Genomic DNA, 16,030 nt, shown 5'->3' on the forward strand with positions numbered 1-16,030 from the left:
CACTTGAGCATGAGTTTGATAAAATGTCACTAGCTACAGCAGGTTATATAGCAATCTCCGATTATATAAGTTTTTGTCAGTCGTTGATAAACGTATACATATGAAAACTACTTAATACAGGGGTGGGCAAAGTTTTTAGCTCAAGGGCCACATCTCTCCACACCCCCACTCGCCCCCCAAACACGGGCCGCCCCGCCCAAAACACACACACACACTCAAATACATTTTTTATAGCCTATCATCGGATGCGGGCCGCTGTTTGCCCACCCCTGCCCTAGAAGGACGTAGACCTCTCCATTGCGTCATGTCAGAGCTGTTCGGCAATGTCGTCCTTCTCTTAGCCACAGGAGAGCGGTGTTTTGATTGGTCCACACTCGCTCCAGGCGAATGGGGTGATACAAGCTGACTTTGAGTGGACAACTAGTCCAGTGGATGTCAACCATCAGCGTGCATGGCCACACACAATATTCATAAATGTGTCAAACTTGTGCAATGGAAAAGTTGGCATAAGATCACAAACGAATGTTGTATAAATAGGCCCTTCTGTTGGTTTTATTGAATTATGTTTAAACATACTTTAAAGTGGGCATTTGTATGAGGGCGATTGCTTCACTGACTTTTTTCGTATTATGTTTCACTACTGCTATGCACACAGCTGGAGCTGTAGCCTACTACTTTAATGTATCACTGATATAAATCTACAATTGAGTTTCAACGATCAGCAACCTATCACTGCCAGGGGCTGCAATAAAACCCTCAGCATCAGCTCAAGGTAGCAGCCGTCACTAGTGACGCTTAGGGCACCGGGCCATTTCGTTCGTGTGGTCGTCCTTCCCCCTACAGCGATTGCGTTCTAACCACCGAGAGAGAGAGAGTCGAGTTGACAGATTTGCCCTGGGATTGAGCATCCAAGGTTACGCATCCAAAAAGATAAAGGTATGGCGATATTTTATTAACTCTAGCGGAAACATGCTTTAGTCGAACTGCTTTGTTAAATAAAAAAAAAATGTTGCTAAATAGGATGATATGGACTTCTAAGCCAGTTTTCTGATGCCCACTGTAAACGTCACATTAGGACGAGCTAACGTTATGCCGAAAGCTAACATAAGTGAGATATGACACGTGATGCTGAATATGACCTCTGTAAAATAAATGAAGGTGAAAATAGTTTGTTTAAAGCACTTGACTATTTACTTTTCAGCTGAGGGAAATACATAACTTCAGGAGGTTTGTATGACTCCAGTATCCGCATTTAAAAGGATGGTGTGTCCCTGATTCGCCGCCAGCAGCTGCAGTATCAAATCAATGGTTATTCGTGAGCACCATATGAGCACAATTCGTACCAGTTAACATTAATTAAAACGAAAAGGCGTAATAATAAGTTGTTTTAACCTATAAGCTGTTGTAGCAGGTTAACTTTAACTGGTTGTCTAATTTCCCTCAATTGCAATTGTTATGTTAGTTTGTTGGATCTGCTCAGAAGTTTGTGAGCTAATGGGCTGTCAGTCAGGCAGATGTCTTCAGTGTTTGTTTTAGTTTATTTAACGTTACTTCTAGTAGGCTAGTGTTTGAGAAAAGCGTAGATCGATGCCAGTAGCCTACATTTTTAACTGTCCTCTTCATTAACTTCACTCTTTACATTAACTTATGCATACTTGCAAATGAAATCTTTTGATGTCAACGTTATGTATTTGGAATGCACTGCAATGTTTGTGTTTGCTCACCAGTGAAAATATGCACCTTTTTGTGTTCTTTCATTTCTTAGGGGATGGAGGCATTCAACCATAATCTCAATGCATATATCGACTCATGGATGGGTCCAAGGGGTAAGTCAACTGTAACTGTCATCTTCTGTACAAGCTTGTTGCCAAATGTTTAGTTGTTACATTTAGTACAATCCTAATCTCAGATATTACACCTATAATGATTTATCTGGATTGCTCCCATTTATTCCTAAAGTAGCAAGAAGATGAATGGAATCCGTTTTTGCGAGGGGGTGGGTGGATGTTTGTGTGAGGCAGTTTTCCTCTCCTCAAATCCTAGAGTAATGAAAAGTTGTTGCATTACATTTCATATGGGCTGTTTCCTATATTGATTTGTCTGTCCTGAGAAATCTGGATGTGTAAGCCAGTGTTCATGTGGTTGCCAGTGATTTAAATACCTGCCAATACTCTCATGGTCAGAGCATTTCATTACAGGAACAAACGAAGGATCTTTTTTACATTTGCCATTTGTAGAAAATCAATCTCCATAAATGTCCCAGTTCTTAATAAACACTAAACAAGACTGCTTTGGTGCAATACACAACAGATGCCAGCTAGCTGAACTGGTCAATTTTTGAAGGCCTGAAATGATATGTGAGATGATTCGCCAACTTTGTATTATGTCAGAAAGCTTCCGTCCCACCTTCTACCATGCTGTGTGAGTTTTTGTTTCTCGTTCCCTCACGCTGCAGAGCCCACTGATACATTTGTCTCTGGTCTGCAGCGCTAGAGAAGCAGCAGGAAATACCGTAATGGACTACTCTCCTCATTTAAAGAAGACTACAAGATGCCAAATTCAAAGGCAAAACAAAAAAAGCAATCACACAGTGCAAAGACGAATTGGACGGCAGCACTTGTAAAGACTTTTCTTTTATTGTCTCCCACTGCATTGAGAACACAATACAAGATCAGCTATTCTGAGTGCTGTCCAAATTTCTTTCTTTTTTTTCCCACTGCAGCAGAGTTTGCTGTATTGCAGGTATTAGCAGTGGAAAGGATGCATAGATTACAGCTTCTCCACCCCTCCCCCCTTTTTTTACCACAGACTCCCGAGTGCGAGGATGGCTGCTGCTGGATAACTACCCACCGACTTTTGCACTGACTGTCATGTACCTACTGATCGTGTGGATGGGGCCTAGATACATGAAGAACAGGCAGCCATTCTCCTGCAGGGGGCTGCTGGTAGTGTATAATCTAGGCCTCACTCTCCTCTCCCTGTACATGGTCTATGAGGTAAGCTTAGGACAACACTGTCCACGTGACAGAGAATGTGTTATGTCAAAAAAGTGAAATGATTATATGTAATGGAATCTGAAAAAAGCATCACATGGGGAAATGTCACCAATGTATTATTCTCAGACTATCCTAGCAACATCCAGGATTTTGTGAGGATGGTATCCAGGATGTTTTTAGGGAATGGTATCCAGGATGTTGCTAAGATGCTATCAGAATCTTAAATTGGTGAAATTTCACCAGAGAGGGTTAAAACAGAGCAGAAATGAAGGATTTTTGATTTCACCATGTGATGGGTTTTCCTAGATCCCATCACATATTCTTTCATTGCTGCGATCCAAAGTGGCTATATTGTTTATGGTTTGTGGTCCATGGTCCGACATTTTTTTGTTCAAAGGGACTTACAATGACCTCAATAAACATTACATTAACATTAAAATGAAGTCATATGGCCTAAACAAAAACAAAATAGACTAAATAGAATTTACAGAATGATGCCGATTACTATAAACATTTACAAACCGTGACTTACCGTGACAAGATAAACAGTTAAGTCTTTTAGGCGCTTTTTGAAGATCCAATAATCATCACTAAAATTACAAACATTAGGTAAATCATTCCACTAACAAGAAATCACAGAAGAAAAGAGTCTTGACTGGCATTTTAATGTGGATGGAAGGCCGACATGACAGATGCTCATCAGATGACTGCAGCTGATGAGTGGAGACCAAGGGCTGGATCGTGGAATTAATTTAGCAAGGTGCAGATTGACTAAGTTGTCCTATAAGCCAGAGTGAGGGATTTGAATTTCATTCTGGCTACTATATCTGGAAGCCAATGAAGAGTAACTTACAAAGGAGTTATGTCTGCTTTGGCTGATTTAAAGACCAGAAGTGCTGCTGCATTCTGAATCAGTCCCGGCGGCATGGGCGGGCTTTGGGGGGCCAGGCCCGTCCTGGAGGTCATCTGTGCCCACCCTGGACGAGCTTGGCTGCTACAACCAGCCCCAATCCCATAAATTGATTTTGAACACTTATTAAATGTAGGCCTATATTATACGTTTGTCAATCTAGCAAGTAGCAAATAAAACTTGTAAAATCTGTATTATTCCGTAGCTAATCAATCAGGAACATTAGGTAAGCCCACCTAAATGGAGAGGAGGTTACGTGGCGCAGTCTACTTCACTTCTGCACTAACCCCTGTCATCCGATGACAAATAGGCTATGCTTATCGGCTCGCAGGTAGGCTATATCTCATATCGTAGTTCGTAGAAGTAGGCCTAGTAGTTTCTGGGTTTGTTTGATAGCGTTAACCTTTACTGTTTTTTTCTTCTGACCTTGTCGGAGAACAGGGAGCTTGTTACCACTCCAGGGCCGAAGTTATCCGTAACTTCGGGGCTAACTCTCCAACACTCCATCTGAAACTGGTTAGCAAATGAACGAGGATTTTGGTTTTATCTGCGGATTTATTTTTGCATTATTTTGAATATGACTAGCTCCAGTCCCAACAGCACGTCTACTTTTTCCACACGCATCTCAGTTCTAACACACATATCCCCTCTCGCTTTCTCTCTCTCCATCCCTGCGCACGGGGCTCTCTTAAAGGAGCTGCACCATTTTACAACAATTGCATCTACATTTTCATATTAGAATGTTTTGTCAAGTGTAAGCTAAGCTTAAACTACCGTGATCAATTTAAGTTCCCGTGCCCCCCCTGGAAAGGTGTAATGCCCGTCCGTGAATTTGTGTCTGCCGCCGGGTCTGTTCTGAATCCTCTGAAATGGTCTCACTACACAAGCTGGAAGGTCAGCTAATAATGCATTGCAATAGTCCAGTTTGGAAAGAACCATGGCTTGCAGAAGAAGTTGTGTGGTACATTGTGTTAGATACGGTCTGAATTTCCAAAGGTTGTATAGGATAAACCGACATGGATTTGAGACTGAGGATACATGCTTAGAGAAATGGTGACTCATTAATTGTGACACCCATATTATGTGCTGTTTTAGCAGGGGTCAGTGAAGATGAACCAAGCTGGATGCTGATCAGTTGGGGGATATCTGTATTAACTGGGAATACCAGAAGCTTCTTTTTGGAGGGGTTAAGCAGAAATTGTAGTCATGAGGTAGGAAAGACAGAATTGAGTATCATTTGCATAGCAGTGGCAAATCCACGGGAGCGAATGTGTAAAGGGAGAACAGAAATGGCCCGAGTACCAATCACTGAGGTACGCCTGTGGTAAGGTCATGAGACTTTGATAGCTGTCCTTGCCAAGACCCACTGAATGAGCATCCTTTGAGGTTGGACGCAAACCAATTAAGAGCCTTCACAGAAATTCATAGCTCAGATAATGTAGAGAGGAGAATGTCATGGTTCTCTGTGTCAAAGGCTACAGATAAGTCAAGTAAAATTAAAACTGACAACTGAGTAAAGGCTTTAGCTACTTTCAATGCTTCAGTCACAGATAAGAGTTTCAGTAGAGTGACCGACTGCTTAGAGTCTAGGTTGCTCTGAGATAGGAAATCAGAAACGTGCTTGAACTCCACTTTGTCAAGAACCTTTGACAAGAAGGGAAGAGAGACAGGTCTATAGTTCTTCACATCAGCTGAGTTGAGTTTACCTTTCTTGAGCAAAGATTTATTCTTTGCTTGTTTTAAAGAAAAAGAAACTTCTCCAGAACTGAGTGATGAATAAATAACATCTGTGACTGCATGGGTAGTGGGTGTGATAGATTACAGAAGAGTGGATGGAATGAGATCCAGATGTATAAAGAAGATATAGCAGTATGCGTGGGCCCTAGGGCGTAAACCCGTGTTAGTAGCTTACTCGATGAGTTGAGCAGCAGCAAACCGTTGATGATGTGATTGATGTGTTGAGCATGTGAAGGCTGTTGGTGATCTGCACCCCGCTATGTATAGTTTTAATATAGTTCCTTTGATCCTGACATAGAACATTGAACAGAACAGCAGTTCCCTTAGGTACAGCTTAAAACAGTGAAGATACAAATCCTCGGGCTTACTATGTCTGGACTCAAGGTGTGTGTGCGTTGGCGGGGTGCAGTATTGTAATGATTGCAAGGATAGTATGACACAAATTATGGAACGCATTGAGCAAACAACCAGGACTGTTTGATGGGTGTGAGCTAGCTGTTGTCTATGTCCCTCATTTAAGTATTAGCTGGCCAATCCTGAGGTAGATTGATGGGATCTGTAGCTCCCAGAGGCACCACTTAAAACAGGAGGGGCTGTTTCCTACACAGCTGGATAGTCTGATAGGCACAACACATCTGCCCTGGTTTTCACTAGCGCCTGCAATGTCCTGCATTGTTGGTCAAAATCTCTTGCAGTTTTCCTCTTGCAGTGTGCGATTTTTAAGATGGCATGAAATGTTGCCATATTGAACAGGTCATTATTAACATTAACATTGTAGTTTTTAAGTTTTTATTTTTTTGAGATAACCTCCAAATGCGTCAGCATGCACGTACAGACATGTGGACATTGGATGAAGAAACCTCCTTAAATGTTCCACAACGTTGACTTAGTGGACATGTGTGGACATGATCGTAACTCCTTGCCAAAGGTTATAGTCTTAAAGTTTAAAGTCTCCTGTTGCGCTAATGTCCCTTGTGTCACATCTGTTCCACTGTTCCCTGTCTGGACTGCTGTGATGGCTGGCACTGATGTGGGTCACTTATTAAACTCATATCTGGGCACCGTCTCTCTCTGGCCAACTGTTGGACTTTTGGCTCGGACTAAAGGATAGCCAACATGGAAACTTACTGAAATACACAGTATTCACAGTGGAGAGTTGTTTTTTTTTTTTGTTCCATCTAAAAAAGACAGGGATGTTAGTTTATTTTATTTACTGTGCGTACTACTGTATACGCACACTAAATCAAACTGTAAAGAAGAAACTTGAAAAATTGATTGATTTCCCACGCCTTTAGTTCAGTTAATATTCTAGATGAGTTAGCCTTTTTCTTTCATTAATTGATAACATTGATTTTTATCTTTATCTTGCTCATTTATTTGTTTGTTTATTTAAGGAATTTACTTGTTTACACATTTGTATTCTTTTGCAGTGAGGCTTATACAGCTTTGCTGCATACTCTACCTGGAGCAGTAGGCTATCTGAATGATGAGCTCAATATGACCTCAATTTTATGTTTTTAAAGATACTGGCATGCTGTTCCATGCCACTGTTGCAAATCTGGCATAGTCGTTGGTCCTTTTAGAGGTCACCTGTCCTAGGGAATCAGCTCAGTGCAGCTTGGTGAACCTGAGGGGGATTATTCCACACAACAGCAGGGCACATCTGCCTGTCCTCCCACCGTGTGCCTGGTCTCTCTCTCTCTCACTCTCCCTTTGTACTCTGTGGGGGCTAGCATGGAACGCTAATCTCATACCTACTGCCATCCCCTCTCCAAAAGCCCCAGAAGTCAACACATTAGCGTGACTGCCACACTCTTTGTTTACACACCACCCCACCTGCCCCGCATCGACCCCAACGTTATGTCACAATTCAGAGAGTTAAAATTGGATTTCAGGAGATTTTTTTTTTAATCATTAGAGGATGACCTTGATGCTCTGATACAAAGCATTTTACATCCTAAAGTGGTCAAAGTGTTTAGACAAAGACACCATTTACAAGTGGCATCAGTTTTGGGAGGATGGAGAAGAGGGGGGGCATTGCACTATAACAATACACAAAGAGGGATCACAAGGTCAGGGGAGAAATTGTGTGGGATCTTTTATCTGGTGACAAGGGTTCTGCTCAGCAGACCACAAATAATTTTTACAAGCTCCGGTCAGACATGGGCAATATTATGCAGTGCTGGATTAGCCTGGCATACTATCTTTCTCAATATACTAATCTATTATATTTTAATAGGATCATTGTGCATCCATGCAAGTCTGTCTCACATTCCCATACCCTTTAACACAGCAAAAAAGTCACTGAGCCCAGAATATATGGGTGATTCAAATTCAGCTGTTGCCTCCACAATAACTTCAGTGCAGACTTGAGCTACAAGCTGCTCCGCTGTGAACCCTCACATGTTCATAAATATGCAGACTATTTAGTCATAGAGTTACTCTACATAGAGTAATCCAAGCTCTGCTTTAGCATAAAGGTGATGGAGTCTTGCTGCAGTGTAGCGCTGTGATGTTGTCGAAAGTGAGCCGCTGCTTCTTATTAACTCTCACAGTGACTCCACTACTGTGGAGTTTGGAGCACTTCATTATGGATCAGCTCATTATGGTAGTGCCCTAAAGATTTCTCCCTCCACAGCTTGTGACGGCAGTGTGGCAAGGAGAGTACAACTTCTTCTGTCAGGACACTCACAGCGCCAGGGAAACTGACAACAAGGTAATCATGGGACAGAAATTTAGCAATGATTTCATATGCTAATAGCAAGCTGGATGGAGGCCTATGATTGTGATGAGGCAATTCCAGTACAAGCTGTATTTGCCGAGTTATAACTTGCAATTGTTCCTGTTGCATCCTGGTCACACTGACAACACTATGATTGCATGCTTCTGTCTCATGCTTCTGTCCGTCAGATTATCCGAGTCCTGTGGTGGTATTATTTCTCCAAGCTGATCGAGTTCATGGACACCTTTTTCTTCATCCTGCTGAAGAATAATCACCAGATCACATTCCTGCACATCTACCACCATGCCAGCATGCTCAACATCTGGTGGTTTGTCATGAACTGGGTGCCGTGTGGACACTGTAAGTGTTTTTCCTTCGTCTCTGTTGCGTTAGAGCAGGAGTGGGCAAACTTTTTGGCTCAAGGACCACTTTGGGTTTTGAAAATTGCCCGGCACACACACACACACACACACACACACACACACACACAAAAAAAAGAAATTCATAGCATATAATTTAGTATCAAAAGTAATTTTGTTTTAAAATAATAATTGCTTAAAAAAATATTGCTAATTTGATGCTGTTTAACAAATGTATAAACTGTGCACTGTCGCTTTAAGAACAATTCGCGTTCAGTTCTCAATGAACTTCTGCCAGCTCTGCTCCGCTATGGCTACTGCTGTACCTATGGCTGTGCCCTCTCACAGTTTATAAATGGTCGGTAGTGGGAACTACTGTTGCCTTCATGATTTCCTTTTAAACGTTTCTTATAAAAAGGAGATATCAATTATCAACAATGGCAAGCCAGCTGGAACCTGCTGCTCTCTCCCTCTCGTGAGCGCTCAGACGCGTTCCCAATTAGGAGTAGCAGAACGTTCAAGTTAGACCAGCTGCAAAGGAGATAACAAAGAGTAGGCCTATCATCTCTATGTAACATAATGTTTTGACATTGACATTGTAAACGTTCTCTAAGAAGAGTGAAAAGCAGTTTGCAGTAAAGTTAACCAACGTCGTCTATCGTAGGAAAAAACATAGCGAGCAGCCTGATAACCAAATTAAATGCTCGGTGGGCCGGATTAAAGAGCTTGGCGGGCCGGATCCGGTCTGCGGACCGCAGTTTGCCCACCCCTGCGTTAGAGTAACACAAGGAAGTGTGTGTGAGTGTGAGTGTACCAGGTTGTGGACAAATTCATTCCTACAACAGCATATCAAAGATTCACATTCTTATCTCAAAACCATTCCGGGTGTAAACATTGGTTGGATGCTTGTTCTGCATGCTTTAGAAAAAAACTATATCTGGAGGGACACAACATACGATGCATCCAAATGAATTATAACTGGGTTCTGCTTATTTGCATGCTTACTTAGGGGGCAGCCGTGGCCTACTGGTTAGGGCTTCGGGCTTGTAACCGAAGGGTTACCGATTCAATCCCCGACCCAGTAGTAAAAATGTGGGCGGGTTGAGCACTGCTCTCCCATGCCCACATCCATGGCTGAAGTGCTTGCTTGAGCAAGGCACCTAACCCCTCACTGCTCCCCGAGCACTGCTGTAGCAGGCAGCTCACTGCTCCGGGTTAGTGTGTACTTCACCTCATTGTGTGTTCACTGTGTGCTGTGTATGTTTCACTAATTCACGGATTGGGATAAATGCAGAGACCAAATTTCCCTCACGGGATCAAAAGAGTATTTATACTTATACTTATACTTATATTATGTATCACAGGGCAAGCGCAGGTCACACTGACATGGAAGTATATCCCGAATTATCTGGTCAGCAATGTCATAGACATTTGACCAATGTCATAGACAATTGTTTTACTGATTTATACAGAATGCCCAGTAGGAAAACCCAATCTAAGGGCGCATTTCACACTGGGTGGAAACAGATAGCATCCGAACTGCACTGAAGTTCTAACAAACTGTACCCCAGACCCCCGTTTTCTAGCAAAAATCACCAAACCATCCGTCCAAACGAACTCGGGTCCTGGCCTAATGGACTAATGTGCCCTAAGAAACAAATTTTTTTTTTTAGATTTCAGTATTCGATAGGCATGATTGGTATCCTGAGCACCAATGGCAAATATGACTGATTGCTTATCATTAAATTGATTGCTTATCAACATTCATATAACTCTGATCACGGTCCTGAATAAAAATAGGCTTGACTGTTGTGAAATCTGACAGCCTTATAAACATTCCAGTTCAAACACAGAAACCCAGATAGGCTAACCCAAGACTGTGATAGTACTGGTATGCATGCCATTCCATTCCATGGACATTGAAGCACATTTTAAACAAACAAATCAACTGTGGAAAAAGGTGGGAAGACGAGTCACATGCTGAAACACATTGGTAGCTTTTTATCAGCAGCATTAGGGTGGTGTTTGATCGAGGGAGATGAGCACTCTGAATATCTCCAGACGACCATCAATCAGTGCCATTGCTGACCTTCTAACTTAAAAATAAAATAATTAAATAAATGTAGTGAAATGTTATGAAACCATTTAAGTTGAGTACCAAAGGTATTGAAATTGCCCATAACTCAAATGTCTACATTGATGGTACTCTAAGGTGGAGTGATTTTATATTTGTGTATGCACATTATACAGCAACTGCAGCACAGTTTAAGCAAATGGAAATGAGAAGTCTTTTATAGGTTTTAAAAGCGTCTTGATGCTCTAGTCTCGATATTGCATCAAGGTCTCTTATCTGAATATAGAAAAAGGCTGTCAGCTCTCTCCCATTCTCAGAGGCCCCTTGGGTTATTTTTGTCCCTATTAACGTAGAGGTGCTAGGTCAGCGTCCTCTTCAAAAATATCTCACCACGATTTTTTCCCCTAAACATGTATCTTACTAAGGTCTTTATTCCAGTTTTATGTGGATCAGGATCATCATGTTTTTTTTTTTTACTGACTAACTACTGTTCACATTTAAATGACAGAATGGTCACAGTAACCTCTCTGTTTCCGACTGCTGCTGCTCATACTCTGCTTGTGAAATATCACACAAAGACCATAGTAAAGTTATGCATTTAAAATCTTCTATGACCTGATTGTTGCTATTGGTTCATCGGCTGTGTTCTGCTTTGCCTCTGGCAGCGTACTTTGGGGCCACACTGAACAGTTTCATCCATGTCCTGATGTACTCCTACTACGGGCTGTCGGCCATCCCGGCCATGCGGCCCTACCTCTGGTGGAAGAAGTTCATCACCCAGGGGCAGCTGGTGAGACAGAGCCCTGTGCCCTGCACACAGACAGACTGAACGTTCCATCACCTTCCTCCCTAGGCAACTGTCTTCCAAACATGATCATTCACAAGAATTGGATTATGTGATATTGCATGTCGTCTGCGGCCATTGCAAGCTCTGTGTTTTGAAATTGCCAAATCATTGGCAGACAGTAATGATCAGTTAAGGGCCAGTTTCTGGGGTCTGGTTTCTCAGTATAAGGACTGGATGTGACTCAACCCTAGCGTTGGAGACTAACATAGAGGCAGCTTTGTGGGTAACATAGAGGCTGATAATGGGTAGGCAAATGTGTTTTTATTGCTGTGTTTGAAGCCCGGCCATTATCACCTGTAAGCTTGAACACGGCTTTGTCTTGGCCTGACTCAATAGTGGGTTTGCGGCTACAGAGAACTTCAATGAAGACCTCTACTGCAAAAGAGATGGTGGTCATAGATAAGGCTTAATCCATGTTTAACTACTAGCAAGGTATGATCTACTCATCATTATGTTTTAAGATGTGTTTCTCATTTTTGTCTTCAGATTCAGTTTGTTATCACCATGGCCCAGACGACATTTGCGGTGGTTTGGCCGTGTGGCTTTCCCATGGGCTGGCTTTACTTCCAGATATCCTACATGGTGACAATGATCTTCCTCTTTTCGAACTTCTACGTCAAGGTAAGAAGCATAATCTAACGGGCATTCTCTTCACAATATGCTATAGTGCTAGAATGCAACACTTGTACAATCCTCAAATGTCATAAGAAGACTGGAACTGGAACTGGATTTGAAATTAAGGTATCTCTGTACTTTAAATGAACTGTTATATTTTACCTTTTCATTTGCAGACTTACAAGAGCCACGGCGTGTCCCTAAAGAAGGACTATCAGAATGGCTCAGCAGCCACAAAGAATGGCCACATGAATGGAGTGGGCCCCACAGACAGCAAAAACTACAGGAAACTGAGGGCTGATTGACATCTGCTCCGGGCCCATAAGCAAACCTCACTATCTTCACAGTAGTGCATATCCATACAATATTGCTAGGAAGCAGTGCAAGATTTCTTATCAGGAACCCATAGGAGATATATGCAGACTTTATCCACTGTAGAAAAAAGCCAAAGCCATTTTGATCTTTGAGACTCCTAAAGTTGCACACCATGACCTGTTATTATTCATATTGAATCAAAACACATGACCGCTGAGATTATGCAGAGTTCTAGCATGGGGAATCTTCTGATGAGGGTCAGTAGATACATTTCCTTTGTGCAGATTAAAGATTATAATTTTTAGTTTATATATTGATGATTGTTGAATACAAGTATTAGTTTCTTAGTCTGTCATGTAACCAGCCACTGACATAAGGGTTCTATTTGATAAATTCAGCCTCAATATTAAACATAAAGCAAATTATCCTTATAACAAATCAACAAAATACATTATGTAAAACAAATTGATTCAAAATGGGATGTCACAACACTAGCGATTATCACAAATACATTCCTTAAAGCTTGCTTAAACCTTAAACATGCAAATGCACGTGTTATCCAAATGAGTGACTAGATCAATGAGAAAAAAAAGGTAAGGCAAAAATTACTTTTTATTTCACAATAGTGCTTACATAAATGAATGCCCCTCCCTCTCCAAATATGGCAACAGTAGGATGGGTAAACCGTAATACCCTGAATGAACCTGTAGTTTTCTTGATGTGGCTGCAGTCTTAAATCAACAACTGTTTACCTCTCCAGCTCTAACATGCCCTTCCTGTGCAAAATTCAGCGCAGCCAATTTATTTTCTTTCCCCCCCTGAATGTTTGCCTGCTCTGAAACATTACAGATTGTGTCTTTGTCTGGAGAGACGTTTTGATGAAAGGCTTAGGTTTAGGAGACGACAGAACCAAATATTATCAGACAATATTGTTAATTTAAATAAGAGTATTTTGACATTCCCCCCCAAAAAAGTCTTATCAGCTTCTTTCAGCGAGTTCCACTGCACTCCTGAGGCTGAAATGAACATTAATCTTATGCATTGATGATGACTCAGGAAAACCAAGGGTTCAAAGCCTGTAGAGATGATAGCCATTTTTAGCATCTTAGGCTGATGGTTGCAAAAAAAAAGTCACATAGCAATGAACAGAACTACAAGGTCTTCACATGTGTGTGTGAACCAACCTTACGTTCAGGTTTAGCAGCAATGGCAGTTAAGATGGCTGACACTGCTGTTACTGTACTTTTGTACTGTGTTGATGCGGTTTTGAAGTACCACCGTTTCTGTAATATCTCACCATGTCCAGACCTAGCATTGTGAATGTTGACAGTATTACTCCCCTTGTCCGTTTCAATGTGAATGTACACTACTTCACCCTCTTGACTGCAATTAAACGGCAAGCCTCCCAAACTAAACAGAGTTTGGACGGGGTTGTGTATGTAAGTGAGGGACACAGACACAACAAGATTCACGCTTACAGTATCCAGTCTGCAGCGTACTGAAACTTTGTGTTCTGAAACTTTGACTTCTGTCTCTTTGTTGTCCAGATGACCAACCACAAAGTAAACTTGCACTTGAGTGTATGTGTGTCAGTGTGTATGCCCTAAATTCACGCAGTGACTAGTCTTAAGAAGGCAAACCAGTGCAGGGCAAAGATCTCTGTAGCTGCAGCAGTACATCTGATTATTTAAAATCAACTGGTTGTATGAAGGGCAATGTGTTATAAGTACCCTAAACGCACATAATGTAGTGGAACCACAGTGTGAATATTTACGATACTTTTATACTCTATTAATCCAATGGATGGGATTAGAAGAGATAGATTTAGATTTGGTCACATCTGATTTGGTGGAAATATGGTCCAATATCTCAGAGCTAAGTTCAAATTCATGGGCACAGTTCAAATCCATGGCAACTGTAATATGATTTATGCACCAGCTATTCTAACCTGCCCACAGCCTTGCCATTACCCCTTGTTTGTTACATGTTTTACAATGGCTTTTCTGTCATTGATGAATTCCATTCCATTCCTCTCTCACTGGAATAACTGGTTCCCATTCCTTTATTTATTTAGTTGCCATTTTCTGCCCTATAGTTTGACCTAAATTTCCCCTGGGCAAACCAGCCCAATAATGTTATTCGCAGTTGTGTCACTTTCCATTGCCCTGTGAATATTGCCTTAATAAATGTGTTCAGTGCTGTTTGACTTAAAATCAGTCATTGCACACTGTATTAAAAATGTGAATATGCTGTGCTGTCCATATGCCTTACTACACCATTGATAATTTGGCAGCTAATGAGCATGAGTTGTCTGATTGAATTTTCCAAGGTATTTGTGCCAGCCAATCCAATCACTGAACACAAGAACACCAAGAGCAATAAGTAATGTTATTGCTGTCCATTTGGACCCATTTTTTTTCTTCCAAACTGTAACACCCAAATGTATTTGAAAAGTGCCACTTTTTTAAATTGTCTAGACTGTTCTCTGTCCACACCTCTCACAGTAATCCATGCTTTGCCACTCGGATGTAATTACATAACACAACAAATTATATTCTAATTTATTTTCCTTTAGTTTTTACATGTGTTTGTCTTTTATTTATTTACCTTTGAATGAAGACTAATTTATGCTCAATGGGCTTCAGGTATTAGTTGGGCAACTAGTCCCCGCATCACACCAGCTTCTTGTCTGTTAGCTCACCACATATGGACCGTACTCAGCTTTCTACAAGTACAGTTAAAAGTTAAAGTTAGACACCTCATTGTTGGACTGTTCTGTCTGTGAAGTTTAAATAAAGGTGTGAGTATGTATGGCTGGTGTTGTTTCATGTTGATAAGGTGTTGATGCTGGGAAAACACACTTCAGTGGTCACCTTTCAATCTGTGCAGAAGCCTAGAAGATTAACTGCTGTGCCCCACCAAGCAAACTATTCTGTTTTCTAGACCACAGAATTTTTTGGAAATGAGAGAACTCAGGGAGGGCACTGGCTTTAAGATGCACTCTCCTGCCGGATCAGTAGGTTTAAGAGGAGGCAACCTCATTACAGTACATGGAATACTAGCTGCAGCTATCGATAAGCTTTACTAGGAACAAGCGTGCAAATCATGTAAGAGTTCGGAAAGGCCTACATAGTGAAATAGTCATCATATTAACAATACACTGAAAGCAGCAATAGTGGCAAACATCAATAAATGCTTCATCCATCAATGTTCCAAGATAACATTTTCCCTAATCTAAATCTCTCAAAAGTCTACAGACATAATAGAGCATGTAATACCTGGATTATACGTGTCCTTATTGTAAGGGGGAAAAACTAAGCATTAAATAATGGAGTAAGCGGCAAATGAGAACAGAGCAACTAGGTTCAAAACCTTATATACACATTACACAAATTAACAAAATGACCCCAACATTTTTAATATAGATATAGCCGTCACTGCGGGCAACACCTGTT

The 16,030-nt window shown here is 41.3% G+C and overlaps 1 protein-coding gene across 1 annotated transcript; it reads left to right on the forward strand.

Annotated features, from left to right (window-relative positions):
- Positions 1 to 263: 263 nt before the first annotated feature.
- Positions 264 to 15,386, forward strand: elovl5 (ELOVL fatty acid elongase 5). The gene is made up of 8 exons (XM_048269756.1): positions 264 to 936; positions 1,766 to 1,826; positions 2,809 to 2,996; positions 8,282 to 8,359; positions 8,554 to 8,725; positions 11,464 to 11,588; positions 12,132 to 12,266; positions 12,437 to 15,386. Exons 2-8 carry the CDS (start codon positions 1,769 to 1,771, stop codon positions 12,563 to 12,565), a joined length of 885 nt encoding a protein of 294 aa, XP_048125713.1. The 5' UTR covers positions 264 to 936; positions 1,766 to 1,768; the 3' UTR covers positions 12,566 to 15,386.
- The last annotated feature ends 644 nt before the right edge of the window (positions 15,387 to 16,030 follow it).

The sequence above is a fragment of the Alosa alosa genome, chromosome 18, assembly GCF_017589495.1.
Source record: "Alosa alosa isolate M-15738 ecotype Scorff River chromosome 18, AALO_Geno_1.1, whole genome shotgun sequence".
Lineage (NCBI taxonomy): Eukaryota > Metazoa > Chordata > Actinopteri > Clupeiformes > Clupeidae > Alosa > Alosa alosa.

Coding starts and splice junctions, on each gene's coding strand:
- elovl5 (XM_048269756.1), top strand. CDS start 1,769: ATGGAGGCATTCAACCATAATCTCAATGCATATATCGACTCATGGATG. Junction 1,827..2,808: donor CTCATGGATGGGTCCAAGGG/GTAAGTCAACTG, acceptor TTTTTACCACAG/ACTCCCGAGTGCGAGGATGG. Junction 8,726..11,463: donor CTGGGTGCCGTGTGGACACT/GTAAGTGTTTTT, acceptor TGCCTCTGGCAG/CGTACTTTGGGGCCACACTG.